The sequence below is a fragment of the Impatiens glandulifera genome, chromosome 1 (assembly GCF_907164915.1).
Source record: "Impatiens glandulifera chromosome 1, dImpGla2.1, whole genome shotgun sequence".
NCBI classification, from domain to species: domain Eukaryota; kingdom Viridiplantae; phylum Streptophyta; class Magnoliopsida; order Ericales; family Balsaminaceae; genus Impatiens; species Impatiens glandulifera.
This window is the reverse complement of record NC_061862.1, coordinates 120,693,149-120,712,873: the sequence shown is the minus strand read 5'-3', so window position 1 is coordinate 120,712,873 and position 19,725 is coordinate 120,693,149. Positions and strand designations below refer to the sequence as shown.

At 29.6% G+C, this 19,725-nt stretch overlaps 1 protein-coding gene across 1 annotated transcript; it reads left to right on the top strand.

Moving 5' to 3' along the window:
* Positions 1–8,661: 8,661 nt before the first annotated feature.
* On the top strand, positions 8,662–15,063 carry LOC124941647 (protein TAP1-like). Its single transcript, XM_047481994.1, has 3 exons — positions 8,662–8,923; positions 9,027–9,096; positions 14,979–15,063. The coding sequence occupies exons 1-3, from the start codon at positions 8,662–8,664 to the stop codon at positions 15,061–15,063; spliced, it is 417 nt and encodes a 138-aa protein (XP_047337950.1).
* Positions 15,064–19,725: the final 4,662 nt, after the last annotated feature.

The following is a 19,725-nucleotide window of genomic DNA, read 5'->3' as shown; positions in this document are numbered from 1 at the left end:
ATACACGTTGTTCTCTAAGATGATTCCATATAATTTTTATTGGGAAAAACTTTTTGATTAAAAAATTCCATCCAAGATCTCGTTCTTTGGATGGAGCGTTATTCATGATGGAATTCTAACAGATGAGATGTGCACGAAAAATTGTTATATTTTAGTAAGTCGTTATCTTATTTGTCAATAAGAGGTTGAATCGACAATTCAAATACTCTTGCATTGGGGTGTCTAGTATTTGATGTCTTTTATGGAGTATTACTATGATTCATTGGGTGATGCCCGAGTCTTTAGGTAGTTGCTAGAAAGTTTGGATTTATGCGGCTGATATGATAGGTCTACATATTTGAGTTACCATCCAAATTATTCTTTGGTGAACTAACTGGTTGGAGAGATATCGTCGAACTTTCAATGATCGTAATCATTCAATGCGTATCATTTATAATACTATTATTATGATACTTTCTGAGATTCGTTCAAGAAAGTCAGTAGAGTCTATCAGAGAGTTAGTCTTTCTTTTCGAGGATTTACAAGCTCGATAACTTATTAAGTATTGTTTTTTTCTTGATTTTTATTTGTTATTTTCATGTCATGTTTTGTCGTCGTGCTTAAACTAATTTTTTTCATTTTTAATAAAATGGACCTTTTTTAAAAAAAAATTCTAATTTATTCTAATTTATTCTATTTTCTTATTTTAGACTTTTATAATTATAGAAATTTATTACTATTTTCCATTATATTTTTAACCACTATTTAAAAAAATGTGAAAGTTAAAACTAATCCCATTATATGTGAGGGCAAGTCTTACTTTTCAATCACTAAATAAAATCTGATTAATTTTTATTGAATGATTTTCATCATATAAAATCAATTCCATACATTAACATTTTTATCATCAACTATTATATCATAGTCTCTCATTGAATGAGTAATTAATTTTTGAGACATATATAATGTTTATACTAATATTAAAAATGTGACCACAAAGGAGTTAATCATTTAACTAGACGCAATTATACGCAGAACTTACCTAGTTATTACTTAAGTTATTTGTTGAGAAATAAGTTTTCACAAAGAGTTGCTCCTCCTGATATGCAACTTGAGCCCATTTCATTGTTGAAAGTTCACTTGAGTCACATCCTTTTATTGCAGATTACTTTTGCAAATATTTGGTGATTCCCCATCACATGACTTCTCACACTACATATCTAACCTCCTCCAGCATCTAAAAGGAGCATAATCTTTCTTCTTACAATACTTAAAAACAAGAAAATATGGTTTAGAACAACTACTTGTGCTTGGAGAATTTGAACCTACACTTTCTTTTTTGTTTTTCCAATGCTTCTTCCTTTTTCACTTTTACTTGATTGCACTTTTACAGATAATGCTCTTTATACAAACCCCTCATTCCTTATCAATCTTCATTGTTCTTGTTCCTTCAAGGCACCAAAAATTTATACGAACTGACCTTTGACATGTCCTTAATGTTCTTTAATGAGGAAATGGTAGCCTCAAATTTTTCCGGCATAGTTATCAGCACCTTTGAACTAATCTAGAATCAATAAATCCAGTGCCAAGTAATCTTACCTTGTTGACAATTGTAAGTAATCTGTTAGTGTACTCCTTGATGGTCTCTCAATCCTTCATCTTCACCATCTTTAATTCCCTAATTAAACTAAGGGCCTACATCTCCTTAATCTTTTCATTTCTTACATACTCTTCTTTGAGAAAATTTTAAATCTTAAATGATGCATTTATAGTCATTATCCTAATGAAAATTCTAAATTCTTGTCTTATTATCCTCGTGATTCTTTATCTATTTCATTTTTAGGTTAGCTTGTATTTCTGGCACTACATACTCCTCCTAAACAACTTCTCAAAGATTATTTTCCTCCAGATGAGCCTCCATTCGAGCGAACCAGACATGTTAATTATTACCATTGAACACAGGTGGTTCTAATGATGTAATGGTATATCTGAATCCATGTAAAAAGAGAATTATCATGGTGGGTTTCTCTCACTCACATGTCCCTCAAGAAGACTACTCTGATATCAATTTAATGGTTATTTTAAACTAAGAATGCCTTTTCAAGGTGGAAGAAGAGATGGAAACAAAAACATAATAATTCTTGTTGGTAATCTTATCTTGTAACAATTAAACGTAAATATTATATGAATACAAATACAATAATAATAAAAAATATACAATAGATTATTAAATGAGATGAATAAAAGTATTCTCGTTTGCTCTAAGGCCTGTGAAATAATAGTTCCCTTAAAACATTTCACCGTCTCCTGTTTGTGTTGGAGAGTTTCGTCGATTGCTGCTTCCCAGTGTACAACGGAACTTGAATCACAATCACCAGTTTTGCATAGAGATGGTCGAGTTAAGAAACTCGAAGACACTCACAAAGAACATGAAATACTTTTAAAATTATAGAGTGAGAAATTGTAAGATGATGTGAAAAGAGAAATACAAGGTGAAGGGATATTTATAGTTGAAAATTAAACTCGTAATCAATTTTTTAATCCAACGGTCACTAATCCATCATATATTCATCCAACGGTTATCCTTGCTTGCCTTTTCATCATCTTACAAATTACATCCATCAATAAATATTTTATAGTTACAATAACAATTAATCATCTGTTAATTATCTCATTCAATGCATTAATGTTAATTATAACAATTAACAAAATTCATTTTCATTTGAATTAAATTTCACCTTAATTCACAATAAATTTGATGTGAATTTCATTTGGATTAATTTCACCTTAATTCACATTTGAATTTAGTGTGAAATTCATTTGGATTAATTTCACATTTGAATTTGATATAAATTTCATTTGAATTAAATTTCACAATTAATTTATATTTGAATTTGGTGTGAATTTCATTTATTCAAATATCATGTCCATTTAAATAATGGAATTATTTTAATTCCAATAATTTTTTATTAAGATGAAATCATTTAAATATAACCATATTATTAGATAATGGAGTTAAAAAATAAGGAAATATATGGACATGAACTACTAGAAACTCTTCAAGACCCACTACACTATAAACTAAAACTGAAATGTTACAAAAAGTGGAAATAACCGTTTCAATCAAATTTCATCGGAGGATTAAGAATCAAAATATATATGTTTGGGTTGAAATTTCGTGTTGGAGGTTGATAACTCATTTAGGACCTTAATGTACTTCAATCAAATGCATCATCTTAATAAACTTCATTCCATATCATTTTAACAAACACTTAGATCAAAATGTCATTAAATTATTTAGTTAAATTATATATAATAGAATATGTTCTTGAAATTACACATATTTTATATAAAATTAAGTTATCACTGTTCAAAATAAATTTTAAATTTTAAATTGTACTAGCATGTAGCTTGTTGCACGAATAATAATTAAAAAAACTAAGAAAAAAAATTACGTTAAAAATGTCACTATATAATTTAATTAAATATTTTTTTTTATCTAATTATTAAAACATATGACAAAACTTACCTTTATCCACTCATTTTATTTAAATTTGTTTGGTTATTTTTTAAGCTTACCCAAAATCATATAAATCGAAAATATTCATTAGGTGAAAATAAAAGTATTTTCGATAAAACAAATCTTCAAACAATGAATTTTGGATTAAATTATCAATCAAAAATAAAGTTCTACTAAGTCTAATATTACTTATTATTATATATTTATTTGAAAAATAAGAATATTAAAAAAAATCATCTAACTAATTAATTTAAGTTTTTATATTTTTATATCTATAATGATTTTGATTATTTAATAACAAAATTCGATGTGCATTTTTAAACATTCGATTACACATTTAGGCATAACCCTTATGTTTTTTTATCATCAATGTTTTTGTTACTCAGGCCGACATTCCCTTCATGGACGAACCCTTAAATTTTCTCACCAAAATTTGCGTTACTCAACCCAACATTCACTCCATGAACAAACATTTAGGTTTTCTCACCAATATTTATGTTACTCAAGCCGACATTCCCTCCATGAACAAACCCTTAGGTTTTCTCAAGCCAACATTCTCATTTCCGCATCATCTACCAATATTCTCGCACTCACATATAATAATTACTTTTTTAGAGGGATTCAAACTCTGGTCTTTAGTATGAAATGTTAACACTTTAATCGCTAGACCACCTATGATTGTTGAAATAAGTTTATAATTTTGTGTATGTATATATATTTTGTAAGTTAGAATTTGAATAATTATATAAATTATATAGTGGGGTCTATATTACATATTTGAAAAAATAAAATATTAAAAAAAAATAAACAAACAATTCATTTAAGTTTTTATATCTATAATAATTTTGATTATTTAATAACCAAATTAGAGAGTGCATTCTAAACATTCTTGGGTATGATACTAAGCCTTAAATTACCCTTCGTGGATGAACCCTTAGATTTTTTTCACCAATGTTTGCGTTACTCAAGCCGATATTCCCTCCATGGATAAATTCTTAGGTTTTCTCAAGATAACATTCTCGCTTCCACTTCATCTACCAATTTCCGCACACTCACGTATAATAATTTTTTTAAAGGGATTCGAACAATCGTCTTTAGTATGAAATGTTAACACATTAACCGCTAGACCACTTCTGATTGTTGAAATAATTTTATAATTTTGTGTATGTATATATATTTTGAATAATTATATAAATTATCTACTAGGGTCTAATATTATTTATTATTATATACATATTTGAAAAAAAATATATTAAAAATCAACTAACCAATTAATTTAAGTTTTTATATCTATAATGATTTGAATGATTTAATAACCAAATTCGAAGGTGCATTCTTAAACATTATTGGGCCAGATCTTAAGCTTTAAATTACCATCTGTGGACGAACCCTTAGGCTTTCTCTCCAATGTTTTCTTAACTCTAAGCCGATATTCCCTCCATGGACGAACCCTTAGGTTTTTATCACCAATGTTTGCATTACTTAAGCCAATATTGCCTTCATAGACGAACCCTTAGATTTTTTTTACAAATGTTTGCGTTATTTAAGCCAACATTCTCAATTTCGTTTCGACTACCAATATTCGCGCACTCACATATAATAATTACTTCTTTGAGAGGGATTCGAACCCAAGTCTTCAATATAAAATGTTAACACTTTAACTGCTAGACCACTTATGATTGTTGAAATAATTTTATAATTTTTTGTATGTATATATATATTTTGTAAGTTAGATTTTGAATAACTATATAAATTATGAAATTTTTCATACACGTAAAAAGAATATAAAAAAATAATTATATCTCTTATACTAATATTAAATACAAAATTTTCTATTAATAATTATATAACATTATCAATAATAAAAAATATTAAATTTTTCTCAATATATTATATAAATACATTAATATAAATATTTTTATTTTTTTCCTATATATATATATATATTTCTTATTCTAATTAAAAATATTTTTCACCTGATTTATTTTTAATATATAATAATTATATATTGTATATTTATATCATATTTTTCCTAACTAATTTTCTTTTAAAAAAATAATTATTATTATTTTGTGTTTTATATTTATATATGTTTGGTTAAGTAAGAAAATATATATATATATATATATTTATATTGTGACTCCCTAAAATCCTAAATTCTACTCTAAGATAGAGGGTGTGGAACCTTACAAATTTAGTTACGTATGCGGAAGCGATAGGGTGTCTTTTTAACATTTCTATTAAAATGGTGCTATAAAAGTCAGTCATTCCCTACATGTTCCTACAAAACTACAGTTGTACGGTCTCGGTCCCTCCTTCCACACGCATATCCTGCACCTTGCTCCACTTCAAGTCTCCCTTCACCCGTCATCTAAAAACTATGGATGGGTATTTACACCACACAAGCATAGTGAGTCGATAGACCCAAACAAACATTTAAAAGAATAAAAAAAATACATTTAATTACATTGCATCCATATGAGGGTTTTTAAGGGTACATCATCAATAGTGAAGGTACAGTCACATTTTTAGCACATATTTTGACCTTAGACTTGAGCTGATCTTCAAGGTGAGGAATCCATATTCGTCAATTTGTCATCTATTATTTTGGAATCAGATTACCTGAGCTCATCTTGGTAGCCCTCTTCCCGTATTCATTCGTCAATTCCTTCATCATTAATTTATCACTTTGATTTTATGAACCTTCTATAAAATATCATTCTTAGAAATTATGGACATGCAATGAAATCATGCTTTGAAACCATTATACATCATTTATATAAAATACATGAATAAATAGCATTGTGTGGATTTCTCAATAAGTATAGAAAAGTTACTTGCCTTGATTATGAATATGTTAAGTCTCATCCAGGACCGAAGATTCTCGGTCGGAATAAATGGATTTTTAGGATGTGACAAATTACCCACTTAATAAGGAATTTCGACCTCAAAATTCGAATCTATGGGCATTGCTATTATTGTCATTATGAAAATAGTTTTATGCAAAACATTATTTAAAATCATTATGAAAACAGTTTAATGTCATGCAAAAGATTGTTAAAACAATTTACAGTCCTGAAGGTGAGCTCTTGGAGGTGCATTTGTAGGAGTATGTGAGTGAAAGTACTAAGGTTCAGAACCATTGAGAAAAAAATAATTAAGAAGGAGAGAATGAGAGAGATGAAAGAGAATTGATGACATGAATTATTGTAGTGTCTTGCTGAATTTAAGTATCATTATATATATATATATATTACCTAAACATCAGTATTAGAATCTAAAATATAATTATAAGAATACAAATATTATATCAATGCATTATCTATTTTGTGATCTCTAAGATAATGATAAAAAAATCATCATCAACTTCTTTTGGTAATCTAGATTTAGGACGGTGGTCGGGAAATGCCCCTCACACAATGTGTCTTTACCCATCACTTAGACTACTGTTCTTGGTATTCGTATCTCCCCTTGAATTCCATTATAAGTTGCACTTTGTCATCGTATGACCCAAAATATATAAACTTATATGATAGGAATTAAGTGTATTATGTGTTTGTCTTGAGAGAAGATTAACTCCCCTTCAAAATATTCTAAGATTATCTAAGTGGTAAATAAATACTAAAATAACCTTATATGAATAGGCTTTTAGGAAAAAGATATTACTTGAATAACCTTAGAGTACAAATTCTCTATAAAGGTATAACAAATACATATTCGGATTTTTTTTCATTGGGAATAATTACTATATAGTATGACAATCGCGTTACTTGTAACCCCATTTCTAATTAAATTATTTCTTGTTTTTAAACCAATTTTTTTTTTGTATATGTCAGATAAACTTTAATATTATATATATATTAATTATTTAATTAGGAGTTATTAATATTAATATTCATTCTGTAAAGAAACAAATTTAAGAATCCTAAAATTCAAGTAAAAGACAACAAAGATGAGAACCTTGAAGATTTAAAATTAAATATTTCTATTAGATTCATACCAAAAAAAAAACACCTTATGACATACGCAAATTAAATATTAAGCAAGTTTCATCATCTTTTTCAATTTAATCTCCTTACATCGCAACAAGAAGGGAAAGGAAGAAGACCTTATGACCCACGCAACAAGTTTATAAGGAAATAAACACCTTTTTTATTATATTTTTATTGTTTGTAATTTTGTTATTTATTTTATCGAATGCTACTAATCAGTTTCTTTAAAAAAAATTGATTGTCTTCATTTAATTATAGTTAAGATTTGTCTAACTTTAATTTTTTACTCTCTCACTTTTGAAATTTTAATGAAATGGTATTAACCGTTTTTATATATATATATAATATTATATATATATATATTATAATATATTATATATTATATATATATATATATATATAATATTATATATATATATATATATATTATAATATATATATATATATAATATATTATATTATATATATTATATATATTATATATATATATAATATAGTATATATATATTATATAATATAATATATATATATATATATTATATATATATATAATATATTATATATATAATAAATTATAATATATATATATATAATATATTATATATATAATAAATTATAATATATATATATATATATATTATTATATATAATATATATAATATATTATTACGAATTAACTGAATTAAATCTGTTTTAAGTAAATGAACATGGATGACTATAAGATTGATAAAATTAATAAATAAAAAATTTGGTATGAACTCATATTGCAATACACACTTAAATATATTTATTTATTTTAATAAATGATTAATTTTATCGTTTTTCAACAATTTTAAAGATTATATATAGATAAATACAAATCGTAATTGTCTATTTCATAATTAATCTTTGAAATTTAATAGAAAAATCTATAAAAAATGAAAATAAAAATGGTTTTTTTTCCAACTTAATGTCATGATATTATATACAAGGATTTGTTTTTAAAAGGATAATTATATATATACAAATATTTTCATGTTAAAAATTTAATCAAGCACATTAAAAATAGCTTAATAATAGTAACGACAATGAATTTGATTATATAAGCACATATACCATATACAATATATGAATACTATCATATTCATCAACAATCAAGAGAGTGATTTTAGACAAAATAGAACCGTGACAATGTCAAGTACTTATGGAATCGTGATTGTGTTTGTATTGATGTTTCTTTTATATGGTGAATCGGCAAACACAAGTTCATTCCAACAATGTCTACAGAAATGTGCAATAACCTGTTTTATTACGAACAAAGACTTGAATGCAAGAATTTCATGTGGAGTACAATGCATTCCAAAATGCATCTTCAACCGTCCTCCTTCTCTAATGAATGTAGATGCTTGTAGTCTCAAGTGTTCTATTGACGAATGCACCAAGTTAGTCGCAGGTAATGTTATAATAATTTCTTAAGATTATTAATTATATTTATAATTCTTAAAATAATTTACAATAAAGTTTTTATTTAATTAAATTGTGATTTGGATTAACAGATGTTGAAAAAGTAGAAGAGTGTGTGGTGGCTTGTGGAAAGAACTCCAACTGCAAAACAAAGAGATCATTGTAGATATTTGTTATGAAATTTATTACTAATCGAGGAGAATAAATTATGTAGACAGTTTTATCTTATTTTATTTTGGTTGTATAATCAGATCTACATATTTTAAACTTGTTTGAATGACATTGGCTCAAGAATACTTTCAAACATTGATCTTTTAAAATCATACATTACTTTTCAAAATCTTGTATAACATGTAAGTATATGAATGGATTAGGCTTTGAAATATTATAAGAGACCTAATAATATCAAAAGAAAAACGTGAAGCAAAATCAAGAGCAAACATCTTCACAAATAGATCTAACTTCATTGAATTCATTAAACACTCAGTCAATGAACAAACACAAAATATGAACAAATTTGTATACATATAAAACTTTTATAATTTATTCTATTTCCTTATTGTAGACTTTTATAATTATAAACTTTTTCAACAATTTCGTTGTACATTCAATAGCTATTACAGTAAAAGTTATTACTAATCTCATTTGAGGCAATTCTTACAATTACGAGTTCTAAAGAATATAGTACGTTAATTTTAATTATATAATTTCATGTATCAAATCAGTTGAATATCTCAAATTTCATCTCAACTATTATATTATTGTGTAATCTCATTGAATGAGTAGTTAACTTTTATAGATATATATATAATGTTTAAAATGATATTAGCGAAAAATAACTCACACCTAATATTAATATATATATATATATATTTTTAATTTCAAAGTATCTGAATTGCCTGACAGAGAGTTGTTATTAATTTAGATATATATGTGAGAGTAAATGAATATTTGGGTCGGATTATTGTAGTTTGACCCACTTATAAACTTAAAACGGTTAAAAATCAAATTAAAAATAATATATATATGTTTCGAACTTGCAATTTAACAAAAACAAGTACAATCATTTAACAAACTAGGCTAGTAAGATTTTTTATCTTAAATTCAACACAAAATTTGATGAACGTGAGACATTCTTAACAATATAAGTTTAAATTTTTAACTAACATATATATATAACTAATATATATAACTAATATATATATATATATATATTATATATGTGTTTAATTTCAAAGTGTCCGAATTATCAGGTCGAGAGCTGTGATTAATTTGGATATATATGTGAGAGTAAGTAGACCATTGAGTTAGATTGTTGACCCACCATAAACTTAAAACGGCTAAAAATAAAATTAAAAATTATATATGTATGTTTTAAACTTGCAACCTAACAAAACAAGTACAAACCTTTAATCAAGTGTGATTGAAATGTGGTTTGTCGAAGAATAATAGACCTGTAACAATTGAACATGATTTAAAAAATATGAATCAAATATTTGATTAACCAATGTGAGAGGTCAAGATGGTAAATGCCAATTAAGATTGGTAATTTTTTACTTAGGGATAAGAGATGTGATAAAGTGTGATTGAGATATGGTTTTTCGATAAATAAGAGGTCGGTGACAAAAGATCGTGAGGTCACGAGAATAGAGGTCAATTAAAATTGATGGTTGATTTCCTAAAGGATATGAGTCGTGTGAAACTGTGATTGAGGTCGGTGATTAGTTTATATATATATATATATATATATATATATATGTGTGAAAAAGAGAGTTTAGTAAATTAGGAATGAAATTGACACATTCTTTTATTTTTTATTTAATGATAAATATAAATAAATTTATTTAAAACAATTTTACACCGTCAACAATAATAGTATAATAATAATTTAAAATTAGAGTTTAGTTAATTATGAAAGAAATTGACACATTTCTTTATTTATTATTTTAATAATAAATCTAAATAAATAAAATTAATAATAACTAATTTATTTAAAATAATAATAAAAAATCAACATTAATAGTGTAATAATAATTCATATATATATATATATATAATAAACTTTAGTAAAATATTAATAAATTTTAAAAATAAAAAATTTAATTTAAATATATCACTGGTAAAAAATTGACCTTTATCAACAGATATTACTGAAGGTTTTATAAAACTCTCCTAAATGATCCCGAGAGAAAGAAAACTTTCGTTAATAAAATAGATTCCGAGAGGGGTGTAAAACCTTTGGTTTTACTAATTAGTACCGAAAGTTCTACAAAGAACTTTCGGTTTTGACCTTCCAAAAAAAAACAAAATAATTCTAAGTGTTGGAAGTGGGTTAATTGCGAAGGTTATTCAAAAAACTTTCGGTTTTACCTTTTCTGAAAATTTTAATTGCGAAGGTTTTCCAATAATCCTTCGGTTTTGACGCATCCCAAAAAAATGAAAAAATATTCTAAGTTTGAGAATGATTAATTGCAAAGGTTATTCAAAGAACCTTCAGATTTTTCATTTCCTGAAATTGTTAATTACGAAGGTTTTTTCAATAAACCTTCGGTTTTGACTCATCCCAAAAAATTGAAAAAAAAATAATTTTCGTGATGCTTATTTCCGAAAGTTTATTAGAAAACCTTCGGTTTTAAGGAGGGTCAAAACTGAAAGTTATACAAAGAACTTTCGGTAATGTCCTTTATAAATACAAAACCCTAACCCTTCTCTTCTTATTTCTGCATCTCTTTTTTCCCTCTCTCTCTTCCGCCCGCACCGCCGCCCGCACCGCCGCCTACTCCGTTTCTTCTTCTCTTCTTCTTCTCATTCTCTTCTCATTCTCTTCTCCTTTCTCGTCACCGCCGGTTCCAATTCCAGGTTAGATTTAATTTATTTGTTATTGTTTAGTTTAGATATGATTTAAGTTAGTTTAAATTATATTTTGTTTGTTAAATCTATATATTTTTGTTAAATGTGTGATATATTTGGATTAGGTTATTGTGTTTGATTTAAGTTATATTAGATTTATTTGGTTTGATTAATATGAAATGCATTCAGGATGAGTGATTAATGGAAAAATCTTCGGCGTACACTAGAGAAATTGTCCCGGCAATACCATAATTTGTTAGCAACATCAAAAGCTGAGGAAGAGGTGAGACAAATTTCGTTGGAATTTGAGCAAATCCGATTAAGGGAGACAGAATACAAATATATTAAAATAATAGTATTTATTAAATATTTTTAAAATACAAATATTATATATATAATTATTTTTTTAATTGTTAGTCACATAAATTATATGCATACACAAAATTATAAATATAAATCAACAATCTTAAGTGATCTAGTGGTTGAAGTGTTAATCCTAAATAATTGAGACCATGGTTCAAATTTCGTTAGGCACAATTTTTAAACTATTAAAAAACATTGATTGTTAATATGTGAAATAAAAATGTTGATTTATCGAAGTGAGGAGATGGTTGGAAACGAAAGATATTTTGGTTAAAATTTGCTATGAAATTGATGGGTGGGTAAATGACATTCAAGATATGTACAGGAGATGGTTTGTTGTTTGTTGATTTGACTGAAGTGAAAGTGTAAGGTCACAAGGTTAGAGGTCAATTGAGGTGGATCAAATTTGGAATGAGATGGTTAGTTAGTCGAAGTGAGTATGTCAGCACGATGAGAGATCAATTGGGGATTGGTGGGTCAAAGTGAGGATAAAAGAGATTGATAATGTACCAAAGTGAAACTTTATAATTTATTTTAATTCCTCTATTATTAATCAAATATAAAACTAATCAATCTGTCCAACTTTAAAGTCGAACACCGGTTTTTGACCATTTAAAACCGGGGTTTTTTCACTGTTTAAACATTTTTCAAGTTTTTAGTACGGTTTTTCACACGGGTTTTGTGACCATTTGTTTAACACGTTTTTACCATAATAACAGATTTTTTGCACACGGGTTTTTCACGTTCTTTATCACGTTTAAACACCCATTTTTGGACGTGTTTAATAATTTAATCACGTTGTGAAAGGTTTTAACAAGGGGGGTTTCATTATGTTTTGGATATGTTTAAACACGTGTTTTTTTGACAATATAATTAATACGTTAAAACACGTTTTTGATGGGTTTTGAAAACACGGTTTTTTCACGTTTTTGACACGTTTAACACGTTTTGGGGACATATTTAAAATGTTTTTCACACCTTAATAACACGTTTTGCACCAACGTTTAAAAACGTTTTTTCACATTTTTTACTTACTTGAACAAGTTTTTGACGGTGGTTTTTTTAAACCGGTTTGACACGTTTTTGACAAGATTAACACATTTTTCACGTTTTTGCATGTTTAACACGTTTTTGACATATATATTACGTTAACACGTTTTTGATAAGTTTAACACGATTTTCACGTTTTTGACATGTTTAACAAGTTTTCACACTAATAACACATTTTTCACACGTTTAACATGTTTTTCACGTTTTTATCACGTTTAACACGTTTTGACATGTTTAATACGTTTAACACATTTTTGACAAGTTTAACACGTTTTTCACGTTTTTGGCATGTTTAACATGTTTTTGACATATATAAATTTATAATACGTTAACACGTTTTTGATAAGTTTAACACGCTTTTCACGTTTTTAGCATGTTTAACACGTTTTTGACATTTTAACACTTTTAACACGTTTTTGATATGTTTAACACGTTTTTCACACGTTTAACATGTTTTTCACACGTTTAACATGTTTTTCACGTTTTTGACATTTTAACACGTTTTGACATATTCGACACGTTTTTCACACGTTAACACGTTTTTCACATTTTGGCACGTTTAATACGTTTTTTACATGTTGAACATGTTTAACACGTTTTTGGCACGTTTAACATATTTTGACATGTTTAACACATTTTTTGCACGTTAACACATTTTGACAAGGTTAACACATTTTTGGCATGTTTAACACATTTTTTACATGTTTAAAATGTTTTCACGTTTTTGACACATTTAATTTTACGTTTTGGCAAGTTGAATCTGTGAAAAACGTATTAAATGTATCATAAATATGATAAACATGTTAAACGTGTTAAAAACCTGTCAAAATGTACCAAAAATGTGGGAAAACGTGTTAAACGTGCCAAAAACGTGTGAAAAATATATTAAACATGTTAAAAACGTATTAAACGTGTCAAGAATTTGAAAAATGTGAAAAACATGTTAAATGTGTCAAAACGTGTTAAATGTGGCAAAATGTAAAAAAAATGTATCAAAATGTGTTAAATGTGTCATAATCGTGAAAAACGTGTCAAACGTGTCAGAAATGTGTTAAACGTGTTAAAAACGTGTTAAACATGCCAAAAACATGTAAAACGTGTTCAACGTGTCAAAAATGTGTTAAACGTGCTAAAAACGTGTTTAACGTGTCAAAAACGTGTGAAAAATATATTACACGTGTCAAAAATGTGAAAACGTGTTAAATGTGTCAAAAACGTGTTAAACATGCCAAAACGTGTGAAAATGTGTTAAATGTGTCATAGTCGTGAAAAACGTGTCAAACGTGTCAAAAACATGTTAAACGTGTTAAAAACGTGTTAAACATGCCAAAAACATGAAAAACGTGTTCAACGTGTCAAAATTGTGTTAAACGTGTCAAAAACGTGTTAATCATGTGAAAAACGTATTAGACGTGTCAAAAATATGAAAAACGTGTTAAATGTGTCAAAAACGTGGAAAACGTGTCAAAACTTGTCAAAAACGTGAAAAATATGGAAAAAGTGTTTGAAGTATTAAAAACGTGTTAAACGGATAAAAATGTGTTAAATGAGTCAAATACATGTTAAATGAGAAAATAAAAAAAAATAATTTGGGTTACCCAACCCATATTAGTTTGGGTTGGGTAATACGGGTTGGGTTTAGACGACACAACCCGATCTGCATGGACGACACATATTGTCTTGCGACATTCTGTTGTGTAGTTGGATTTGACTGTTATTTCTAATTTTTTATTTATTTTGGCTGCTTTTTTGGGATCTGTTGGTTGCCGTTTACTGTGCAGTTTGCTTCTCAATCAGGCTGATTTGGGTTGGGTGGCTTTGTTGGCTCCTTTATTGTCATTTGCTGCTGCATATTACTATTATTGATTTCGGATGCATGTCTAAATTGTTGATAGTTGCTAAGGCATTAGGTTGTCTGTTGCGCAGGCTGAGCCACGATGAGCCTACGCTCGACTAACCTCCGCTCGACTAGCCTCCGTTCAACCAGCCTCCTTAACCGAACTAAAAGCATTAGGAAAAATAAAGGGAATCTAGAGAAATTGGTTGAAAGAGCTGCCATTTCTTATAGGTGTCCGACCGGTCACAACGTTGCTGATGCAGATGACGTTGTCTTCAATCCAACAATTGCATCGACCACTCACATGGCTGGTCTATTAACCGGTCGCGCCCATCTCCTGATTCATCTCCCAACTGGCTATGACGCCCCTCCCTTGACCGATCATGTATCCTCCACCCCGACCGTCTTGGCTGCGGTCAACCAAACCAGTAGCGTTACTCCTTCGACGGGCCATGTCGTTGTCACTCTGACCGGTCACGATGCTGTTTTTCCAGTCGGGCTCACCTCTGCCACTACGGCATGTCACGACATCCCCACCCCGACCGCTTAAATCCCCGATAAATCGTGGACCATGGAAGAAAATAAAATCGCAAATCTGACGGGCATTAGGAACCAAATTCTCAAATCCCTCGCCCAGTTCTAAAGGCATGAACTTGTCATGACCAATGAAAGGAGCGAGCAAATCATTTTCCAATTCAAAATCCGATTCAAGTAAGATTGGAACTCATTCAACAAAACTGAATACAAGGAAATCATTCTGTGGTCTGTTAGTGTCATGAGGGAGTTCTTAAACCTATACCTACACTACACAAACAAATACAAACCGAACATGGAAAACCAATAAGGTTTGGGAAAAAACAGGACAGCTAATAGAGGCAACCTCAATGTGGATCCTAGCGTAATGATTCATTTACGTTTTTAGCTTTTTAGCTTTTATTCAGAATGTTACGACTTCAAAATCATTCTAGTCCTGTCTAGAATGATCTCTTAAACTCGTGGTTTTTTTCTCGTTTTTGGGAATTTTTAATGAAATGACGCTAAGTCGTTTCCCCCCCCCCCCAAAAAAAAAACCGCCACGTTTAGAGAACTCAGTTCTATGGAGGAGATTTTTGCGAGGGACAAGTCGAGACAGAATTGGATATCTCTTGGGGGATAAGAATACGACTTTCTTCTACCGGAAGTGTTCATCTAGGAATCTTTAGAATAACGTCCAAAGGCTTAAGAAGGATAATGGGGATTTCGCGCATGGATAGGATCAAATTCAGGACTTGGTTGTCCATTTCTATCGTGGTCTCATGGGAACAAAAACTGGACAACATCTCAGCCACCATAATACGCTATATCAGATTGTTGAAAAGAGGATTTCTATTGAGGATAGTAGGGATCTCATCAAGGTTGTTTCTAGGGATGGTTAGAAAGGCTCTAGCTAGTATCAACGGCAACAAGAGCCCCATGCCTGACGGTTTCAACGCGAAGTTCTTCAAGGCCAATTGGGATACAGTTGGTTATGACATTACAGAAGGGATGCTTGAATTCTTTCGTAATAGGAAAATGTTAACACAATGGAATGTCACCGTGCTTAATATTATTCCCAAAAATTTAATGCCCGAAAAAATACAAGACTTTCGTCCTATTTCTTGTTGTAATGTCGTTTATAAAATCATTTCTAAAATTCTCGCTAAACACTTTCAAAGAGTTATTTCTAAGATATTGAGTCTAGGAGAATCTTCTTTAATTCCCTGTAGGTCTATATCGCATAACATCCTTCTAATGCAAAATCTTCTTAAGTGTTATGGGAGAAGGAATATTTCACCTCGGGTTGCGTTTAAAATTGACATTGGTAAGGCATTTGATTTCTTTAAATAGAGAACTATTCATGACTTTCTTTATTGGGAGCTGCTCATTTGCTAAATCCATTTGGAAATTATTTTCCTCGGCTATGGGTATTGGGAATTTGTCAAAGTCTTGGGATGAGATCATTATTGCTGCCCACACCTTTTCTAAAGGTAATAAATTTCGTGCCAATGTCTTTAAATGCAGATTTGCAGCAATCATTTATCACTTGTGGGCCGAGAGAAACGAAAGAGTCTTTGATAGAGTTCGTCAAAACATTGATCATGTGTGGAGCGACATTGTCTTTGATTGTGGTCCACTAATTAGAACGTGCAGGCGGATTCCTAAAGGCGAGCGAGAGTGAGTCAATAGAGGCAAGCTCAATGTGGATCCTAGCCTAAAAATTAAAATGCTCGAACACCCGCTCCAAATCGAACTCCCCCTAGAAATTGAAGAGGAATGTGTCAACGATTGGAAGCGAGTTGTCGTCGGTCACTTCATGGGCACCCACAAGGCCCCATTCCGAGATATCAAGGCCTCCCTTTTCCGACAATGGAGCGAAAAGGGAATTAAAAAAAGTCAAAGTCAACGACTTTGGCTATTTCTTCCTCACTTTTGGTACGGAGACCGAAGCCCAAGCCATTGCCGACTTAGATTTCACCTTCATGTTCAACTTATGTTTCAAGCATGCCAAATGGAATAAAGAAATGGACATCAATAGCAAACCGCCACAATCCGAACAAGTGTGGGTGAGACTAAGAAATATTTCACCGCACCTTTGTAATGCCAAAGCACTTGCCTACCTCACCGGACTCATTGGAAAGTCACTTAAGCTCGATCCCAACTTTGACTCGTTTGAACAAGTCACGTTTGCCCATACTTGCATTGAGATCAATTCAACAAGTATATAAAACCGAAAAAATTCGAGTTAAGATGCCGGAATGGAAATATGGTTGTCATTGAGGTCATGTACGAGCAGCCGGAAAAAGAGGATGGGGAAAAGCAAAAGAAACCCGTGGCCACCCCCGAACAAGAGAATCTCAATGTCGTTAAGATATCCTATATCGATATACTCAAAGCAAATGAAAACCACAACAAACACGTGAACGAGAAACAAACTGATCCCGATCCCACCAATGCTAAAACCGAGGACTTTTTCCCACTAATTAGGTTCGAAAAGCCCGACGTTGACGTGGATGATAGCGAAACGCAAAACATCTCAAAAACCATGAGCTCAAAAACCAAATACAGCCACAATGTTATCAAAGAAACCACCTTAAGGGAAACAACTCATAAACTCAACTCCAAACTCAAGCCCAAAAGAAAAAAGTGACAAGAGAAGCTAGCGAAGACGAAGAAGCTAGAACTCTATCCGGAAATATATCTCAAAAGGACATAAGGGTGACAAGAAAGAAGGAAAGAAAGAACAAGGGCAAAGACAAGAGAGACAAGTCCGAGGATATCAACCCCTATCGTCTTATTTTAGTTGATTGATTGTTAGTTTCACTCCTTATTTATTTTTGTACTAAGATTTTATGTCCGTGTGCGTTTCTTAGGCCAATTGTGAATTCCTTATGGCCATCGTGTGTTGACTTTGAGCAAACTGTTATAAGCTCAATTTCAGCTCTTGTACTCCTTTTACCCTTTCCGGGTCTTTTTAATTAAAGACGTAAGCCATTTCTCAAAAAAAAAAAGCTCAAACCATCTATTTTTTGTAAGTTTTTGGTCATGTGAGTGTTAGGCTTAGGAGTTATTTAGAAGTTAATGCAAATTATTGTTAGAAGCTTTGTAAGTTTTAATATAGTTTGCGTTATTCAATTTAATGAAATTTTGATTTCCAATTTTTTGACTTGTTCTTGATCTATTGTTGTTTTGTTTCAAATTGGTGATTGTATGTCTTTATATTGATTGTTTATAAAAGTTTTCAGCCAAACTTAATTTTTTTTATTCTTTCTGATTTAAAAATACCTAAATTTAAAATTTAAAAAAATATTAAAATTGTGTTATTGAGCTCTTGCTCAGTTATTACAGGTTCAAAATTATTAAACGATGTTTTAGAATGTGTTTATGTACCTTTTAAGACATGATTTGAAGCTGTTAGAACATTTTAAAAATATTTTTAAAGTTCTTGAAGAACTATCAAGATTTTGCTGTATGATATTGGTAAGTTAAATTCGTGTTTTAGATGTTATAATATATTCACTAATTGATCATTTTTTATCTTATTAGTTTAAATTGGAGTTTTAGTTCGAAAATAGGTTTTATTTGTTTGATACATGTAACAAAAAAGTGCGAATAGTTGGATTTGCCGTAAAAAATTATTTATCAATTAAATCAATATTGTAAAGATAAATTAAACTCGATAATCTAAATAGTTTAACTTATATTTCTCTCGAATCTCGAATAAGATGATGAACTAAAACATTAAATTTGATTAAATTCATTTTATAGCTTTTGTCGATTATATATAATTTTTCGACAACATGGGTTGTACATTTAGTGTAAGGACACTATAAATTCATAGATTCTTTCAAATGAGTGTGGTGCTTCTTAACACGTGAGAAAGGGCTAGAGCATTATGTTTCACTTTCAAGTCGTAGATCCGTTGTTAGGTCAAAGGTGCAGGTTAAGAAGAGGTTGGGCGTCTTAATCACTTGACAAAACATTTTCTTTCGGATGGAGGATTCTTGGTCGAAGTCATATATCGCTAAGTAGGCAACGATCGAGCAGGCAAACACAATCAGGGCTTCAGTCGCAGAATTGGCTGTTGAAGGAATTCTTAGTACAAGTCACAATCGCTGGGGAAGCCAAGGTCAAGGAGGAAGACATCACATCGACTGCTGAAGGATTTCTAGGTT

Coding starts and splice junctions, on each gene's coding strand:
- LOC124941647 (XM_047481994.1), top strand. CDS start 8,662: ATGTCAAGTACTTATGGAATCGTGATTGTGTTTGTATTGATGTTTCTT. Junction 8,924..9,026: donor ATGCACCAAGTTAGTCGCAG/GTAATGTTATAA, acceptor TTGGATTAACAG/ATGTTGAAAAAGTAGAAGAG. Junction 9,097..14,978: donor TGCAAAACAAAGAGATCATT/GTAGATATTTGT, acceptor TTTACTGTGCAG/TTTGCTTCTCAATCAGGCTG.